This window comes from Rana temporaria, chromosome 13 (assembly GCF_905171775.1).
Source record: "Rana temporaria chromosome 13, aRanTem1.1, whole genome shotgun sequence".
NCBI lineage: Eukaryota > Metazoa > Chordata > Amphibia > Anura > Ranidae > Rana > Rana temporaria.
This window is the reverse complement of record NC_053501.1, coordinates 48,052,478-48,071,158: the sequence shown is the minus strand read 5'-3', so window position 1 is coordinate 48,071,158 and position 18,681 is coordinate 48,052,478. Positions and strand designations below refer to the sequence as shown.

Here is an 18,681-nt window from a genome sequence, read left to right as displayed (position 1 = left end):
GGACTGTTAGTGCAATCAAACACAATACTATATTCATTTTTGAGATCGCATTGCGTAATGGATACCACAGGTGTTAAGAGAAGTATATATTTTTTTCAGGATTCATACTTACCTAGGTGGATGCAGCATCGGTCCGATGCTGGATCTGTCACCCGGCGCCTCTGCACTGAGAACCGTGTGATCAAACACCGCCGAACGCTCGGTTCTCTCAGCTCCCCGAGTAGAAAGCTGCTGACTGTCACTCAGCAGCTCTTCGCTCTGGCCCCCCGTGCATGTGATTACTGGAGCGCAAAACTGTGGAGGGGTGGGGAGCGGCTGTCTCAGGTTCTCAGCGGCTCGCTGAGATGGGTGTCAGTCCAGGTATTTGGCAGATCCAGACTTTATTGTCATAATGACACAATGCCTGGACTGATTCCAGTCTTCAGACCACTCTCTGCTAAAAAACGATCATAGGAGTGCAAAACTAATTGTACTCCTGTGACCCATAGGAGAAGTACAGCCAAACAAGCTCGGGCTGGGCTTTTCCTTTAGGTCTTTAAATCTGCATGTATCTGTGAAATCAGGAAGAAATATAATGGCTAAAATTCTTCATATGTAATATAATTAGGCACTGGATATATCCTCTTTATGGAGGCAGCAGGGGTCTAGTATACATCCAATGTCTCCCCTGCAACTAATCAAGTACAAATGCTACAGTAGCTGGGGAATGACAGCTGTGATCCCAGAAGTGATGTATTAGGCTTCATGTACACTGGATCGTTGAAAACTTTCTAAACAACGTAACTTGACAGCTAGTGACATGAAAAAACGTTAGTTTTGCCATTTTTTCATGCTGCGTTTAGGGACGTTAATGAGCGTTTTCGTTTAGAAGCATTTTCAATAAGGAAATTTGCAATGGGAAAATTCTTGCTCGCTATCTTGCTGTTACAAGCATTTGGCGTTTTAAATGCCTCTGAATGTCCGTCCTGAACTGCTTCTAAACTCCACTGCCTAGAAACGACTATAAACTACTCTGTGTACATGTACTGATAAGATAACATAGAGATGAGTTCAGGGGTGGCTGAAAAAAAACACCCAACTGCTCCTAAACCTCCGTTTACCAGCTGCAATGTACATGCGGCCTTACACTTCAAGGTTCATTCGTTTTAGAGGGGTTTGGGGAATGGTTGTTCCTAATTTCCTCCTGCTCTCAAAGCATTAGTAGTTTATTGCAGTTGGCAGGGGGGTTGGGTGCACTTTCAGAGCCCCTTAAAAGTGATGGGGTTACTATGGAGCTACCCCATCACTTTTAGGTCTCTTTCACATGAGGCGGACTCCATCCAGTAGGTCCGCCTGCTCTGTGGGAGATCTCTCTACGCTGATCCCCGCTGAGCAGACAGGTCCATGCAGACTGGACATGGACACAACCCGCTATGGGGCGGTCAGATGGAAATGTACCGCCTGTCCGTTTCCAACCGACTGTCATCCGAACCACCCGATGGATGGAGATCCCCATCCGTCTGTTTTTGGTGGCCCAGATCAGATGTCGACAGGTGTCTGCGGACACATGTCCACTGACATCTGACATCTGCCGCTCCATAGAGAGCTATGGATGGTCCGATCGGGTCCGCCTGAAAAACAGACCAGAAGACCCGGTCGGGACATGTCTACACTAAGCTCATGGCTGCAGAACTGCAAACCTACCTTGGTTGTAAACAAGGGGGTAAAGCTGAAATTGTATTTATTTATTTTTTTGGTGGGGGATACAGCACAATACACATTAGTTACATGTAAATAGTCTGTATCCATCTTTTGCTGACTGCTGTTATTTAAAAATGTTTCCTTTCACTGCGACCAATGCTAGAATACAAGATCTAGCCTTCATAGATTCATCCATCTATTCTGTTTGTGTGGTTAGGGAATGGAATGATTTCATCCATTCTGCCCACAGGGTTGAAATCTTAATGTGTATGACCAGCCTAACAGGATCCAATTATTAAAGCAAGAGCATGCTTTTATAAATCTATCCTGACACCTAGGGAAATTTAGTGCTGTACCATAAGGTTATTATGACTAGATTGAAGTGGTTCAGCGTTTTTACCCTAATGCATTTTCTGTGTTAAGGTAAGCTATGTCCCAGTAATTGTATCCCTTCCTTATACCTACCTGGGAACTAGCGCAATCTAGCGATGTGTCTGTTTGCAGCAGCTCTCTTCTCGCTCTCTCTTCTCATAGTCAGGAGAAGGAACCATTGTCTCCTGCTGCTGTCAATCAAATCCTGTGAGCAGAGAGCGAGAATAGGGCTGGGTCACGCTTTGTGTGTGTGTGTGTGTCGTTAGATACACACGGCTTAGGTCGGAATTGAGCCCGCAGGTGCGCCTCTATAGGAAGCTGCTCAGTGGGGCACTGAGAAGAGAAGACAGGAGCGCTGGCAGGGGACCCCTGAAGAGGTGGTGTGTGGCCACTCTGTGCAATACCATTGTACAGAGCAGGTAAGTAAAGTGTGTTTATTACTTCCAAAAAAAATACTCTTTTTAATAAACATTTAAATGTTTATAGCATAATTTAATACACTTTTATGGAAGTTCCCAAAATCGTGATTTATCTTTATCTCAACTTAGTAACACCAGGTGACTCCAACAAGACCCGGAACTGGAGCACCAGTGGCCAGAAAGATGAAAGTGAAGACGATGAGAAGAAGGACACAAAGAAAAAAGTTCGCTCATGGGCGCAAACCAGTTTATGTAGTAAAGACTCTGGTTCTGGTGAGGATAGGTAAGTGTGGAAGATGTTTAGGGGGAGGGGGGGGGATATATATTTTCCCTGTTTACAACCCCAATTTCATAGTTGGAATCCTGTGTAAAATCTACAAAAAATGGAATGCAATGATTTGCAAATCTCAAAAAAAACCTTTTTAAAAAATATTGTGAATAAAACCCATATTTTATTCACAATAGAAAACATATTAAATGTTTTGGCTCCATTCACATTTTTCAGACTTGGTTTGTGACTTTGGACTTTAACCACTTCCATACCAGGCACTTACGCACCTTCCCGCCCAAGCCAATTTTCAGCTTTCAGCGCTGTCGCAATTTGAATGACAAATGCACAGTCATGGTACACTGTACCCAAATGAAATTTTTATCATTTTGTTCCCACAAATAGAGATTTCTTTTGGTGGTATTTGATCAGCACTGCGATTTTTTTTTTTTTGCGCAACAACTAAAAAAAGACCGAAATGTTTGGAAAAAAATATGTTTTAAATTTTTTATGTTAATTTTTTTTGTAAATAAGTACGTTTTTTCTTCTTCAATTACGGGCACCGATGAGGCGGTACTGATGGGCACTCGTAGGCGGCACTGATGGGCACTCGTAGGCGGCACTGATGGGCACTCGTAGGCGGCACTGATGGGCACTCGTAGGCGGCACTGATGGGCACTCGTAGGCGGCACTGATGGGTACTTATGGGTGGCACTTATGGGTGGCACAGATGGGCACTGATAGTTACATAGTTAGGTTGAAAAAAGACACAAGTCCATCCAGTTCAACCACAAAAAAAATAGGTGGGCACTGAGAGGTGGCACTGATGGACACTGAGAGGTGGCACTGCTGGGCATCATATCAGTCAGTGCCCATTTGTGGGCACTGATTGTGTTTTGATTTTTTTTTTTGCCCATTTATCTCTATTGAGCACGGGGGGCACTCCCTGGTGGTCCAGTGTGGGCATCCGAGGGGGGGCTGCGCTGATAAACTATCAGCGCGAACCCCCCCTGTCAGGAGAGCCGCCGATTGGCTCTTCTCTACTCGTGTCTGTCAGACGCGAGTGAGGAAGAGCCGATCAACAGAGGCTCTTTACTAAGATCGGAGATGCAGGGTGTCAGACTGACATCCGCATCACCGATCGCCGCGCTGCACGCCCCCACGGGCGTGTGCTGGCATGTAATCCTGCAGGACGTCAATAGATGTCCAGTTAGGATTTCAGAACCACTTCCCGGACGTCAATTGACTATTGACCGGGCGGGAAGTGGTTAAGGTTGCATGACAAGTCGCACCTCTTAATTTTCAGTAACAACCGTTCAAATGTGCGATTTTATAGTCGCAACGACTTAAAAAGATTCCTGCACTACTTTGGTCTGTCTTGAGGGCCATAGACTGAACCCTTAAAAGTTGAATGAAAGTCGCACCTGATTGCTATAAATGTGACAGTTGTCTATTCTCATTGGTCAAAGCCAAAGTACCATCCAAAGTACCATCAAAGTTGTATAAGTGTGAATGGAGCATTAGTCTGAGAAAATGTACCATTTTAAGAGAAAAAAATTATTATAATTTTGAAATTCATGGCAGCAACACGTCTCAAAAAAAGGTCATGTTTACCGTGGTGTAGCATCCCTTCTTTTTTTAACAACACTCTGTTAACATCTGGGATCTGAGAAGACTAGTTTGTTGGAGTTTTGGGACAGGAATGTTGTCCCATTCTTGCCTGATGTAGGATTCTGACTGCTAAACAGTCCTGGGTCTTTCATATATTTTGTATCAAGATGGGCCAAATATTTTTATTTTGGTGACAGGTCTGGACTCCAAGCAGGCCAGTGGAGGTTCACCCAAAAAAATTATTTTTAACATTACATTCAGCCGAGTTGTCCTAATGACAATCGGCTGTTTTTTTTTTTTTTTTCCCGTACATACCTTATTTTCACCGCCGCTTCCGGGTATGTCTTCTGCGGGACTGGGCGTTCCTATCTGATTGACAGGCTTCCGACCGTCGCATACTACGCGTCACGAGTTGCCGAAAGAAGCCAAAACATTGGTGCGCAGGCTGACCATATAGAGCCGCACCGACGTTCGGCTTCTTTCAGAAACTTGTGACGTGTAGTATGCGACGGTCGGAAGCCTGTCAATCAAATAGGAATGCCCAGTCCCAGAGAAGACATACCCGGAAGCGACGGTGAAATATGGTATGTACGGGGAAAAAAAAACAGCCGATTGTCATTAGGACAACTCGGCTGAATGTAATGTTAAAAATATTTTTTTTTGGGTGAACCCTCCGCTTTAAGCACAAGGTATACTGGCCTAGGATTAAGGTACTGCTTTCTATTTATAGACTTTTTTTTTTTTTGTTAAAAAAATTACTGCTTTTAGATCTGGTTTTCTATTCTCGAAATTATCACTTGGAAATGGATGTTGTATAATCTTTTTTTAGGAAGAGTGACCCCTTGTGGTCAAAGCAGCCACAATAGTTGAGTAGACATTTTGCCTGGTGTTAGTAAGTAATAATGTAATGTCTGTTTATGTTTAGATGGGAAGGTCTGGTTGTAAGAATGGTTTTACTATACATAATGTCCCGTTTAGGCCCCTTTCACGCTACTGCGACTTCTAAGCCGCATGATTATATGGCCGCAAATTTGCCGCAATTTCAGGGAGTGGCATAAAAATCGGACCAAAGTAGTGTATGGACTACTTTGAAGTCAGAAGGACTTGAAGTTGTACTAATATGAATGGCTGTCATTGGAAATCATGGGGAACGACTTGTCATGCCAAATCGTGGGACAAGTCGTATAAGTGTGAATAGGGCCTTAAGATTCTTCTTTCAGGGTCTCTTGTTCATCAGTGGTTATGATTTTTTTTCTTCTCAGTGACCGTAATAATACTTTAGGATGTTTTATCACCTCCAGGTGAAAAATTTGCAGGAAACCTATCACAGGCAAATAAATGTGCAACTAGAAGCTTCAAAAAACACAAATGAATAGAGAATTGGTACTTCACACTTCTATCCTGTAGATAATGCTGTTTTTCTTTTAAAACTGCAGAGTGTCGGTGGAAAGCTCAAAGTCTTGTTCATCAAATACATCAAACCATGGGAAGCTTATCAAAACATCTACTGCACCTGCGTTTACCACTGTGACTGAGACAGGTAAGCCATATGAATTGGCTTCTAGCTGCTGCTGGCAATTTATTGAAACTAGTATAATAAGCCTACAATGTGCAGCTAAGTTTGTTGAAAAAAATATTGTTATTTTTTTTTTATTATTTTTTTAAATGTTGGTACAATCCTCTTCAGCGCCTGCTGAAGACAAACTGCTTTTGAAGACTTTTTATTAATACTATATACAGGTATACCCCACTTTTAAGTACACAATGGGACCAGAGCATGTATGTAAAACGAAAATGTACTTAAAGTGAAGCAATACCTTTCTTCACTTCTGGGGTGTCAGGGGCTGAAGTGGGAATGTCAGGGGCTGTAGAGGGGTGTCAGGGACTATAGTAGGGGTGTCAGGGAGTGTTTTTCCAAGTAGCAGGGAATCTGAACTATCCGTGCACGGATTACTCGGCTGCAGCTTTAGCTTGAGAGCCACTTTACATACACTCACAGGTATGTCCTTACTCGCGAGTGTATGTAAAGTGAGTGTACTTAAAGCGGGGTATGCCTGTACTATATAACAATAGCTTCATAGCCACTACATTTTTGTACTTGAAGTTTTCATTTAACTATTTTGTGAATAGAGCTCATTAAAGTATAAGTCCAGCCTGAGCTTTTTAGCCTGGGCTTCTTCTATGGGTCACAGGAGTGCAATTCGTTTTGCACCCCTGTGACCCGTTTTCAGCGGAGATCGGTCTGAAGTCCGCTCTCCGCTGACGTCGCTGCCATCAGTCGGGGCAGCGCATCATTACGACTTCCAAGTCGGCATCCGCCAGCTGCCTTGATTGATGGCCGTCTCAGCCAGCCACTGAGACGACCGCTCCCCGCCCCTCCACGGCGTGGTGCTCCAATGAGCGCTGAGAAGTAGAGCAGAAGCGATGCTGACTGATGGACGGACGTCCGGTCAGCATCACCCTGCTCAGGGTGGTGTGAGAACATAAAGCTTATAAAAGCCCCAAAAAAACTTTTATAATGCCACTTACAAATCATTAGATGTGGTGGCTACATTTGTTTTCTTTATTTAGTCTTTTTTTTTTACCAGATTTTTCTGCCAGTAATATACTTTCTGTCCTAAGGTGACGGCCCTCACCGAGCTGTATCTAACCCAACTGTTTCCCTAGGCTGCTCTACTGATTTAGTCTACAAATACCTCCTCCTGTCTGCAACCCCATCACATGGGGGGGGGGATGTTTTTTTTGGTTTCAGAAAGATATAGCCGAGAAAGCTGATAACATTGTTTGAAATTTTAGATCAGTAAACAGGACGTTACAAGGACCCGAGATTTCTGGCAGGATCATTAAGTATTTTTCTGTACTTGGCCACTTTAAGGTTCATGTGTAGATGACCAATTGTTTTTTCCCCCGTTCTCATAATATTGTTTATATGCTAAAACAAGATTTGGCTAAAGAGCAGTTTATAAGAGAAGCTTAGCTTTGTTAAACAATATGGCCTATGCATCAATAAAGTTAGAGGAACCTTAATACTGGACCAACATCTTGGATATCCTGTGTGTGCACATGCAAATGTACATACAGTGCTGTGAAAAAGTATTTTCCCCCTTTATGATATTTTAAATTTTTGTTGCATATTTCTCACACTTAAATGATTCAGATCATCAAACAAATTTTAATATTACACAAAGATAACACGAGTAAATCCAAATTGCAGTTTTTAAATTATTATTTCATTTATTAAGGGAAAAAGGCTGTTCAAACCTGCCATGTGAAAAAGTAATTGCCCCCTCCCATGTTGAATCATGAATGAACTGTGATTAACCACAACTTTTTGGAAAGCCGAGTTAAATTTCACTTTCCACACCCAGGCCTGATTACTGCCAGACCTGTTGAATCAAGAAATCACATAAATGGAAGCTGTCTGACAAAGTACAAAACACACATCATGCCACAATCTAAAAAAATTCAAGAACAGATTGGAAACAAAGTAATGTACATGTATCAGTCTAGGAAGGGTCTCCAAGCCATTTCTAAGGCTTTGGAACTCCAGTGAACCGCGGGGAGAGCCGTTATCCACAAATGGAGATAACTTGGAACAGTGGTGAACCTTCCCAGGAGTGGCTGGCCTACAAAAATAAAAAATAAAATACTGTATTTATCGGCGTATAACACGCACAGTTGTATAACACGTAAAAAAACTTTCCACGGCCCCCTGCGTATAACACGCAGGCACAGTTTACCCTCTATTTTCAGGGTAAAAAGGTGAGTGTTATACGCCAATAAATACAGTAATCTCACATTTACCAAAAAAATCTTAATTATCCCCAAGACTTTTAGGCAAATATTCTGTGGACTGGTGAGACAAAAATTTAGCTTTTTGGAAGAAGTGTGTCCCATTACATCTGGCATAAAACTAATACAGAATTTCATAACAAGAACATCATACCAACAGTCAGACGTGGTGGTAGCGTGATGGTCTGGGGCTGCTTTGCAGCTTCAGAACTTGGACGACTTACTATAATTGATGGAACCATGAATTCTGAGCTCTACCAGAAAATCCTAAAGGAGAATGTCCGGCCAACAGTTTGTGACCTCATCCTCAAATGTACTTGGGTTATGCAGCAGGACAATGATCCAAAACATAACAGCAAGTCCACCTCTAAATGCTTCAAACAAAGCTAAATTTAGGTTTTGGAGTGGCCTAGTCAAAGCTCGGTCTTAAATCCAATTGAGATGCTGTATCATGACCTTACACAGGCCATTCATGCGGCAAAACCCTCCAATGTGGCTGAATTAAAACAATTCTGCAAAGAGTGGGCCAAAATTGCTCCCCAGCAATGTGAAAGACTCAATGCCAGTTATCACAAAAGCTTGATTGCAGTTGTTGCCATCAAGGGTGGCACAATCAGTTATTAGGTTTAGGGGGCAATTACTTTTTCACATAAAGCCAGGCAGGTTTGGACAGCTTTTTTGCCTTAATAAATGAAACCATCATTTAAAAACTGCATTTTGTATTTACTCGGGTTATCTTTGTGTAATAATAACATTTTTTGATGATCTGAATCATTTAAGTGTGACAAATATGCAAAAAAATCAGAAAGGGGCAAATACTTTTTCACAGCATTGTATACAGGGGGTCCCTGGGTTCCGAACCCGTTAGGGACTTTCGTCCTGTTTTGTAAATCGGAAATGTTCGTAAGTCGGCCACGCATGTGCGAATGCGCGGCCTATTATGGACATTTCTGACATTTCCCGAGGCTCCGTCTGGCCGTGCGTGCACAGAACAGCAGCCGGTCCGCCCAAAATGGTAGAGGGTCCCCGTAGCGCCCAGTTCGTAAGTAGGAGAAGTTAGTAACTCTGGAGTTCGTAAGTCGGGGACCCCCTGTATATGTAATCCCACAACATGCATGCACCCCTCAGTAAAACTGCCTCCTAAAAAACCCAGGAAGCAGTAGGGGCGCCTACGTCATTCTCGCCTAGGCAAGAAAGTTGGAAGTGCAGCAGTAAAAATGTTAAAAACCTTTGGAAAGATGAGGAAAGATCATTCAATTGTGACAGAGGGGGAAGAGCCAGGCTCAGAACTAGTTGAATGGCTTAACGTCCGCTTTAATAGGAAAGTTGTGTAGTATAAAGGTTTTTCGTACCTCGGGTATTGCAGTGCTAACACATTTGATGCTGCTTTCTTCGATTTAAAGGGTAGGTTTAGCATATCGGTGCCAACCAAAAACTAAAGTATTTTAAACTTTGAAAGCCCAACTCCATGTTGAATGCCCCTTTTAAACAGTTTGTTTGGGCCAGGTTGGCCCAATACGGCTATTTACTGCACTGTGTTCTTGCTAAATGCGCTGTGTTGGCTGTATGTAGCCTCAGCTACGTACAGTATACAGCGCTTTGTTCTGGCAGTGGGACGGAGACTTCCCATCCCACTACCAAAAAATAATAGAGTTGGCCTGAGTGCCGATCAGCCATTCAGTTAGGCTTTAAATGAAATCTGCCGTAAGAGAAGTATGTGGGTTGCCCTTCTTGACGTCTCCTATATTGCTGACATTTCATATTGAAAATACTAGTTCTCTGACTATGTGCTTGTGTTTTGGGCTCTAATGCTTTGAGTCCCTTATATAGAACAAGTGTAGCTGAGAAGGAATTCTGACTTCACCAACTTTAATTTGTCTTATGTTTCTTCTGGGTTGGTGACTTAAAAGTATAGTGCATTCACTTTTCTTCTTGGGTCTGCTGTTCTTCTGAAGATTTTTTTTTTCTTTGAACAGAAGCTGAGAATGCTGCTGATCAATTTGTGAATCAGGTGGATCTTAAAGATTCCCAAACACCCACCCCAAACAAATCCTACCTCTGCATACCATTCCATAAAGGAGAAGATTTGGAGGGTCATTTTAGTGATACCAGTGACAATCCCACTCCAGTGAACTCTGCTACAAGCACTCCACAGCTTACTCCTACCAATAGCCTCAAGCGTGGCTCTCAGCACAAGAAATGCTCAATGGTTCTTTTGGGTTGTGGTGCCCTCCTTGCCACTGTAGGACTTGGATTTGACCTTCTGGAGGCTGGCAAATGTAATTTAGGTCAAGAAGAACCTGAACCAAAGGAGGAGAAGAAGAAAAAGGAAAGCCTCTTCCAGCGTGCTGCCCGTCCAAGAAGAAGCACCAGCCCACCATCCAAAAAGCTTTTTCGTAAAGAGGATTCACCATCTCACCCAGCAGAACCAACAACCTCTATCACAATGCAGTCCCTGTCTTCCATCTCTGAATGTAACTCCACTCGTTCACTTCTACGCTCAGATAGTGATGAGATAGTGGTGTACGAGATGCCCACTACTCCCATTGAAGAACAGGCACCAGTTGTCTGCAATCCACTGGTCAATGTTCAGGTGGAGACATTCAAGCGAGCTCCTAACCAGTCCCTTACTCCAACCCATGTGACTCTGAATTCCCGAGCTCAGCAGGAACACAGAAGGACTCCCTCTGATGGTGCAATTAAGGTTCCAGTCATTGCAAATGGGACTTCATCCAGTAATTGTTTAGCAAGCTCTGCGGGTTCAAGTAAGTAATTGTAATGCAGGTGTCAAATGGCTTTTTTTTTTTAGGGTTATTTGACTTTGCATAGAGCTGGGAGCAGTTTTTTTTTAATATACAATTATTGCTTTGCCCTCCAGGGACGAAATTCTCAGTCTGTAGTTATGAGGCACAAGTAAGGTATCCAGTATGCCAGTGGTTACAAAAAGAGCTTATATTTACATTATGTGATTTTTTTTTTTTTTTTATAAGTATGAAATGTAGAAGATAAAAAGAGCAATGATGTTGACCATAATTGGCACTTCAGTATTTCCAACGTTCCCCCTTTATACCCCAACATGTTATCTAGAAACGTCTCCCTTACAGTCTACTGGTGAATAATAGTGTATGCTTCCCTAACCGTTTTGTGACCAAGGTTTTTTTCTTTTTTTAAGCTTAGACACACAAACCAAATGGACTTTAACTCTAGGACCATTTTTCTGACTGACAGCGGATCTGAGAACTAGCAAGACACACTTCTAGATCTCTGCCGCAAGGTTAATTCATTTTCTCATGGCATGGGACACTTTCCGTAAATACTTTAGCTGTATTGTTGTCACAAATGCATTAACTGTCTTTAGTGATGTAGATTAATAAATACAATTATATGTTGTCAGGTTTCCAATTGTTTGTACATAGAAGCAATTCTTAGTGTGGAAAAAATAGTTGAAATTTTTTTGACTTTTTGATCTGAAAATTCTGACCCTCTGGCTTTAACACTGTAAAGCTCGGCCATACATGACTTTTTTGTTGTTATTTTTTCAAACAGCGAATAAAAAAAATAAAAAAGCCGATGTTTCCATTCACACACGATGTGGATGAAGAAATCCTTCCTACTGTGATATTGTATTTTGACAATGGGGAGAGTTCCCCCACTATCAGAATACAATGATGAGTATTTATGGCTATAGCCAGCAGCACTGATTATTCGGGAACCCCCCTCCTCCCCCAACCGACTGGTCGATCGATAGATTGAGTTGTGTACAACCAGCCTGCCCACAGCTGAACCGGACACATTTTGATCCATGTTAGACCAGCTTTAATCACAATAAACGTATATTGATTGGTTTGTGAAAAATAGTTATAGCTAGGGGATATATTTTTATTGGTACTGTGACATTGCGGTGGACAGATCGGACACTTTTGACACTTTTTTGGGACCATTGACATTTATACAGCGAACAGAGCTAAAAATGGCCACTGATTACTGTATAAATGTCACTGGCAGGGAAGGGGTCAACACTAGGGGCGATAAAGGGGTTAAATGTGTTTCCTAGGGAGTGATTCTAACTGTGGGAATAGGACTGCCTGGGGGATGAGACCGATCATTGTTCATACTTGGTTGTCTCCTCACCCCTGACAGAACGGAGATCTGTCTGTTTACATTGACAGATCTCTGTTCTGTCTCTCGCAGGAGCGATCGCGGCTCCATCATCATGTCGCTGGCGCGCCCCCTAGTGGTCTTAAAGCGGCCGACGTATAGCTACGGCAATTTGCCCAGGAGAGCCAATCTGCTGCAGTATGACTGCGGCGGCTTGTCCTCAAGTTGTTAAAGTAGTTGTAAAGGCAGAACGTTTTTTTATCCTAATGCATTCTATGCATTAAGATAAACCACCTTCTTTGTGCAGCAGCCCCCTTAATACTTATCTGAACCCATCTCGGTGTTGCAGAAGAATCTCGGCCGCCAGGGACTCTCCCTCCTTATTAGCTGAGACGGCAGCGCAGTGCCATTGACTCCTGCTGCTGTCAAAGTCAGTGAGCCAATGAGGAGAGAGAGGGGGCATGTGAATGGACACACAGAGCAGCGGCTCGGCTTGGGTGCCCCCATAGCAAGCTGCTTGCTGTGGGGGAAGGAGGGAGGGGCTAGCAGAGCAGACAAGGGAACCAAAAACTGAGGATCTGGGCTGCTTTGTGCGAAACCACTGCACAGAGCAGGTAAGTATAACATGTTTGTTATTTTTTATTGAAAAAAGCTGAGACTTTAGTATCGCCTTAAGGCCAAAGTTCTGAAAAAAATGCATTTAGTAATGTACCCTGCAGTATATAAAAAGTTTTGTTCCCTATTTGTTCAGGTATTGTGTCCCCAAACAGAGATCCACGTGAAGTCCCTCGTCTTCCTGACCCCAATTTAGTTTTCCCTCCAACACCCCGGCGCTGGAATATACAAGAAGATTCTGCACTGGAAAGACCCAAAACATTGGAGTTTGTCCCGAGACCTCGGCCTTCCACCAACAGACAAAGACTTGACTCATGGTGGTTTGTATCTCCGAGCAGGAACCGAGGAGAATCGCCAGCTAACAGCTCATGCACTGAAACCCCCAGCAACATGGACTCCTGTTTTGCCAGCAGCAGTGGAAGCACCGTGGAAGAAAGGCCCGGCTTCTCTAGCTTCATTCCCTTCCACGTGGCACAACCAGTAGGCGAACGGACATTACTGGATGTGGATGTTGAAGGCCAGAGTCAAGATAGCACTGTCCCGCTATGCAGAACCAAACTTAAAACCTTCAAAACTACAACCTGTGAACAAAAACAAGAGTTCTGGTCTTAAACCGGCATGTATTTGCACTGAATGCACTTTGAGGATTCAAAAGATCACTGGAAGGCAATATGAGATTTAGTCATTATGCTGCTTGTGCTGATTATCCTTAAATCTGCCTTTTCATTTCCTAAAGACACTGCAATACTCAAAAGTCAAACGTCTACAATCCCCAAGAGCTCCTTATCGGATGCACGGAGTTCAGTTTGCCTTTTCTGGGGAAGAATTCCTTGTTGGATTAAAAACGAGCATCCATATCCAGCATTTAATTGTCCTGCTGTCATATATGTAAACTCCATTCCTTTACTTCTCATTCCAAAAGAATCTACTAGAGCCACTGTTCAATGCTGTGTTCATTTTTTCTTTCAACTAAAGTGTCGGCAAAAGGCCTTTCTGATATATGCAATGGGACGTATGGTCCCTAGTTTTATGGCTTCTGAACAAGTCATTTCTAATGGTGATTTGTGGGTTTTGTTTTCCTCAAGTCTCATACACTGAATTGTCCCATTTGTTATGTATTCATGCCTGAAGCAATGCCAAAAGCTATAAACAAATGTACACTGGAGCCAGAGCACATTAATGGAAGCAGGTGATTGGCAGAGGATAGAATGTGATCTCTTTTCTCATGTCAATTTTGTACCCTACTTTTGCCATTATGGAGTTGCTCATTTTTCTCTTACTGCATGGATAGCTTACCAATGAAATGCCAAGCCACCTCAATTGTCCATGTAGCTCTGTTAAAATGTGAACCAACGGACTGGTCTTGCAGTCTATTGCTCTATAAATGCTAAAAAACGAAAAAGTAACAGACCTGGCAACAAACATTGGTAATTCTTAAAGGGGATATAAACCAATCCATTTTTCATGAAATGTTTCCCCATCTAACCTCTCCCAGTGTTAACGTTGACAAAAGTCCACACATCCTGCAGTCTTTGAAACCTTGACACCCTCTTTTCGCTTTTTTTTATCACTTGGTTGTCTAAAGTTCATCAGCAGATATTGGGGGCCCATATCGACTTTCAGTATTATTGTTCAAGAGCTGCAATCTCCCAATAAGATGGCACAGCACTAAAAATCATGACATTGCTAGTGTCAGGGATAGGTTTTTACAGCAAGGGTCTGGATCAGATTGACATAAGAAAGCTATGTACAGCATCTCTGTTCAATTTAGGTGACCAAGGTGGATGGGATCCTGGCATCTGGCTCTTGTGCCAATCATCAATTACTGTGTGTCATCCGAGTTCTTATTGTCAACATATGACCTAAAGCATAGAGCTTTATAGCTTATGGCTATTCATACTTGGGCCGCGTACGCACGACCGGTCCATCCGATGAGAATGGTCCGACGACCTTTTTCATCGGTTCACCGCTGAAGCAGATTGATGGTCTGATGTGCGTACACAACATCAGTTCAAAAAACGATCGGGTCAGAACGCGGTGACGTAAAACACACGACGTGCTGAAAAAAACAAAGTTCAATGCTTCCAAGCATGTGTCGACTTGATTCTGAGCATGCGCGGGTTTTGAACCGATGCTTTTGTATACTAACCATCGGTTTTGACTGATGTCAGCCGTCCATCGGTTCGATTTTAAAGCAAGTTCTCTAATTTTTGTCCGAAGGACAACAGACCGATGGGCCGTACACACGATCGTCGGTTTGGACCGATGGAACTGAACTTCAGTCCGTTTTCATCGGTTTGGACCGGTCGTGTGTACGCGGCCTCACAGGATCATCATAAGACATTTTTTAAATTAAAGTTTTAATAGATTTTTGGAAAGGAAAGCAAAGATTAGGTACAGCAAAACTCCACTGCTAACAGGGGTGCAGCCTGTGAATATCAGAATAAACTTGGATATGTCACACAAGACCAATAAAGTAGAAACAAGTTTGAGGTGGTAAGAAGGCAGCCCATAAAACCCAAAGCAGGAGAGACGTGCCCTAATCAATAATCAGTAGCAGGCAGATATCCAACATGAATAGAGAGTTCTAACGGTAATATCTGCTATGTAAGTGTGCCATAGCTCCTTTCCTAAACTCGTGACATTTTAGACTTTTTGCTTCGTTACCTACAGGTTTCATTTTTAATGGTCTTCATGTAGTTCCTCTCACTACGTTTTACATAAAGTTTTTTTTTTTTAAAGCTAGACTCCAGGAAAATGCAAAAATAATTTTACTTCTGTTCTGTTTTAACAAACCCTGAATGTATTTTTGCATTCAACTACCACACGTAGATAATAGTATTGGCCTCTTGAAATTCCCTCAATAGCAGATTGCTACTCAGAGGATTGGCACTCTGTCAGCCAGGGCTCCATTTTTTGTACAGTGCTGCTGCTGCTGTTCTAACTGAAGGGAAGAGCAAAGGATGACCTTATTGTTTTCCTTCTGCTCTTTTGTTGCCCAAACACGGGCTAGCTGTCTCCTGGACCAGGAGACAGTGTAGATTGCAGAGGTCCAGGACCTTGTTTTTCCATTTGGTGATAGTGTCTGAATTACAAGGCAAGCTGAGCAGAATTACAAATTCTGTAGCAGTTTACATGTATGCATTTCAGCTTTAAAGTGTTCCTAAACCCAGGACTCTGCATTCACTATATCTGGTCGCCCACAGTAGACAGAAGAAATATAAACCGCTAAATAGCTTTTTTCATCAGCAGTCCTGTGACTTCTATCGGTGTCTGGTTAAAGCTTGTAGGGTGAGTTTTCATTCTGCTTTGATTCTCCTATAAGGCAGCAGGACCCCTAACCCTCTGTATAGACAGTGCTGGTTAGCCCTGTGCTGATGACATGCACTCTCCCCCCAAAAAAACACTATCTAGCAATACACACCAAACCAGGCTCTGTTCTATCAGGAGATGGTTTGGGGACAGTGGAAGAAGGAGAGGAACAGAAAAGACAGGATCAAACAGCCTTTTTACACAATGCTGAGGATTGACTTCTTGGGTTCCACAGTGAGTATAACCAGCATGATTTACTGCATATACAGACTGATTTTACTGTTGTGGGTTTAGTAACACTTTAAAGTGGAGTTCCACCCATAAATATAACATTACATCAGTAGTTTTAAAAAAATGTCATTAGTCCTTTACGAATTTTTTTTTTAGATGCCTTCAAAGTGTTGTTGCTAGGCAGAATAGTTAATCTTCCCTCTTCCTGCACCTAGGTGCTTAATGCTTCCTAACCTACACCGCACAGACTCCTGGGAATGTAGTGGGTGTAACTTTCCAGGAGTCTGTGCACTCCCCAGTCTCAAAGAATCATGTGACTTGGACAGCACAGGTGCTGAAACCTGATCTGACACTGCTTGTGCAGCACTGAGCATGTTCGAGATCTGCAAGGCTGAAATCCAGGAAGTCATACAGTCTGGCTTCATGATGCCCACACTTAAGATGGCCCCAGTCAATTTCTATTTTATAAAGTGTCTAAATGCTGTAACAACCTAACAAAACGGACCTTAGTTTACAGGCCAACTTTACTAGAATACATTAAGCTTGTGTATTACAGGGGTATTTATATTTAAAAAGTGAAATTGTGGCCGGAACTCCGCTTTAAGTTCTTTGCTTGACTATCAGTTTAAAGCTGATCCATGACAAGCAAATATAGTATAGATACATAAAATTTGTATTATTACTTGAATCTTGGTATCCTCCCATAGCTCTGCTCTCTGGCCAGGCCATGTACAGCACTGTAATGACGTTACCACCACTTACAAGGTAATAACTAGTGATGCATCGAAAATATTTGTCTGAAAATAGGGTTTTCAGGGTTGTGGCAAAAAGAAAAATGGCTGCCAAAAACGCCAGCGGTTTTGCCGTGATTTTACCTTGCTTACAGTGTTTTTCATAGGTTTGTGACTAAAAAAAATGCATCAAAAATGCAACACGGGTGCTTTTTTGATGTGTTCTTCCTGCATTATCTGTTTGTTTTAATGGGGAGGAACTGACCAAATCTGCGCCGAAAATGCAGCAAGCAGGGTTTTTTGCACCGCTTCAAAAGGTGCCGATAATAGCCGAATTTAAATTCATGATATTAATTAAAAAGTCAACAATAATACAATTATTTATAAAAAATATATATATTAAGAAAAATAAAATTCGACCAAGTGCATCCTGAATTTTCGGTTTCAGCACCAAAATTTTCATTTCAATGCCTCACTAGTAATATCTGGGTTCACAAAGGCATTTAGTGCACTCAAATTGGATTTATAGCTGTTGTAGCTATTGAGCATTTTATTAAAATTATTTGTGTGCCTGGAGTTCAGCTATAATTATGCTTTGTCATAGGCTCCTGCATTTGACTATATACCCATTGGAGTGTATTTTGCAAGCTTGATTTTTATTTATTTTTTTCTTTTTACGAATTTTCACTACATTTTCTATTTCTCAATTTTGAGTAATTTATAATTTATTTCCAAATTTAATTTTACAAATTGTTGATGTTGCCTGCTATTTATGCCTTTTTTCCAGATGACCGTTTTTTTTTTATTGATTCCTTTCTAGACATTTAATTGGAATTTTTTTCTTTTATGTTTTCAGTTACTGAAAAATGTTTCTAGACAAATTTAGAAAACAAAAAGTATGATCTTTATGAATTCCTGATAAATAGGTCCTGTTGGGTACACAACCTTCTCATCGCCCTTTTCTGTTACTGGCTAAAACCAGGAGTAATGTGTTTTTATATCGGCTCCTCTGTGCACTATATTTAAATTATTTCATGCTGTGAAGAGCTACACTTTGTGTTCCATTATAAATGAGCTTGTGGCTTATCAAAATAAGCAGCCACTGGATGTCATTGAATAGTTACCGGAAAATGCTAATACAGTATTTGAACTCATTAGAGGTATTCAGAATTTTGTTTTTTAAAATATAGCACTGATCTAGAAACCAAAATGAATTTTCAGCAGACCAAAACATGCATTTTAGTGGGCCATTAGGACCAAAGCTAAAGTAGTAGAACTCTAGGCAGACATTTAGGTAAGGGTTAAGACATTGGGTAGGTTTTTATTGTGGTCTGTGCCTCTTTTGGGCGTAAGCTTATATCTGTCTTGGTAATCTGCCCTATTTTACGGAAAAAGAAATGGAAGGGACCCCCAATAGGGTTTCCATAGATGTAAAGTCCTGTCAGGTTTTAACCCTTAACTATTTTTACGTTGTTTGCATTGCTACATGTTTCCCCATTGAGAAGACCTCTTGTCTTGACCCCATCACTGCTTCAGGAAGTAAGGGATATCC

The 18,681-nt window shown here is 42.0% G+C and overlaps 1 protein-coding gene across 3 annotated transcripts in view; it reads left to right on the top strand.

Moving 5' to 3' along the window:
• Window positions 1–14,020, top strand: part of MAP3K9 (mitogen-activated protein kinase kinase kinase 9) — a 98,301-nt gene extending 84,281 nt beyond the window's left edge. For 2 of the 3 annotated variants that reach the window (XM_040333219.1, XM_040333221.1), the window contains exons 8-11: window positions 2,601–2,754; window positions 5,787–5,890; window positions 10,119–10,907; window positions 12,992–14,020. In XM_040333219.1, coding sequence (XP_040189153.1) covers window positions 2,601–2,754; window positions 5,787–5,890; window positions 10,119–10,907; window positions 12,992–13,467 — 1,523 coding nt within the window. In that variant the 3' untranslated portion in view covers window positions 13,468–14,020. Of the gene's footprint in view, window positions 1–2,600; window positions 2,755–5,786; window positions 5,891–10,118; window positions 10,908–11,314; window positions 11,540–12,991 lie in introns of those variants that run through there. The other variant, XM_040333220.1, reaches the window with a different exon arrangement.
• Window positions 14,021–18,681: the final 4,661 nt, after the last annotated feature.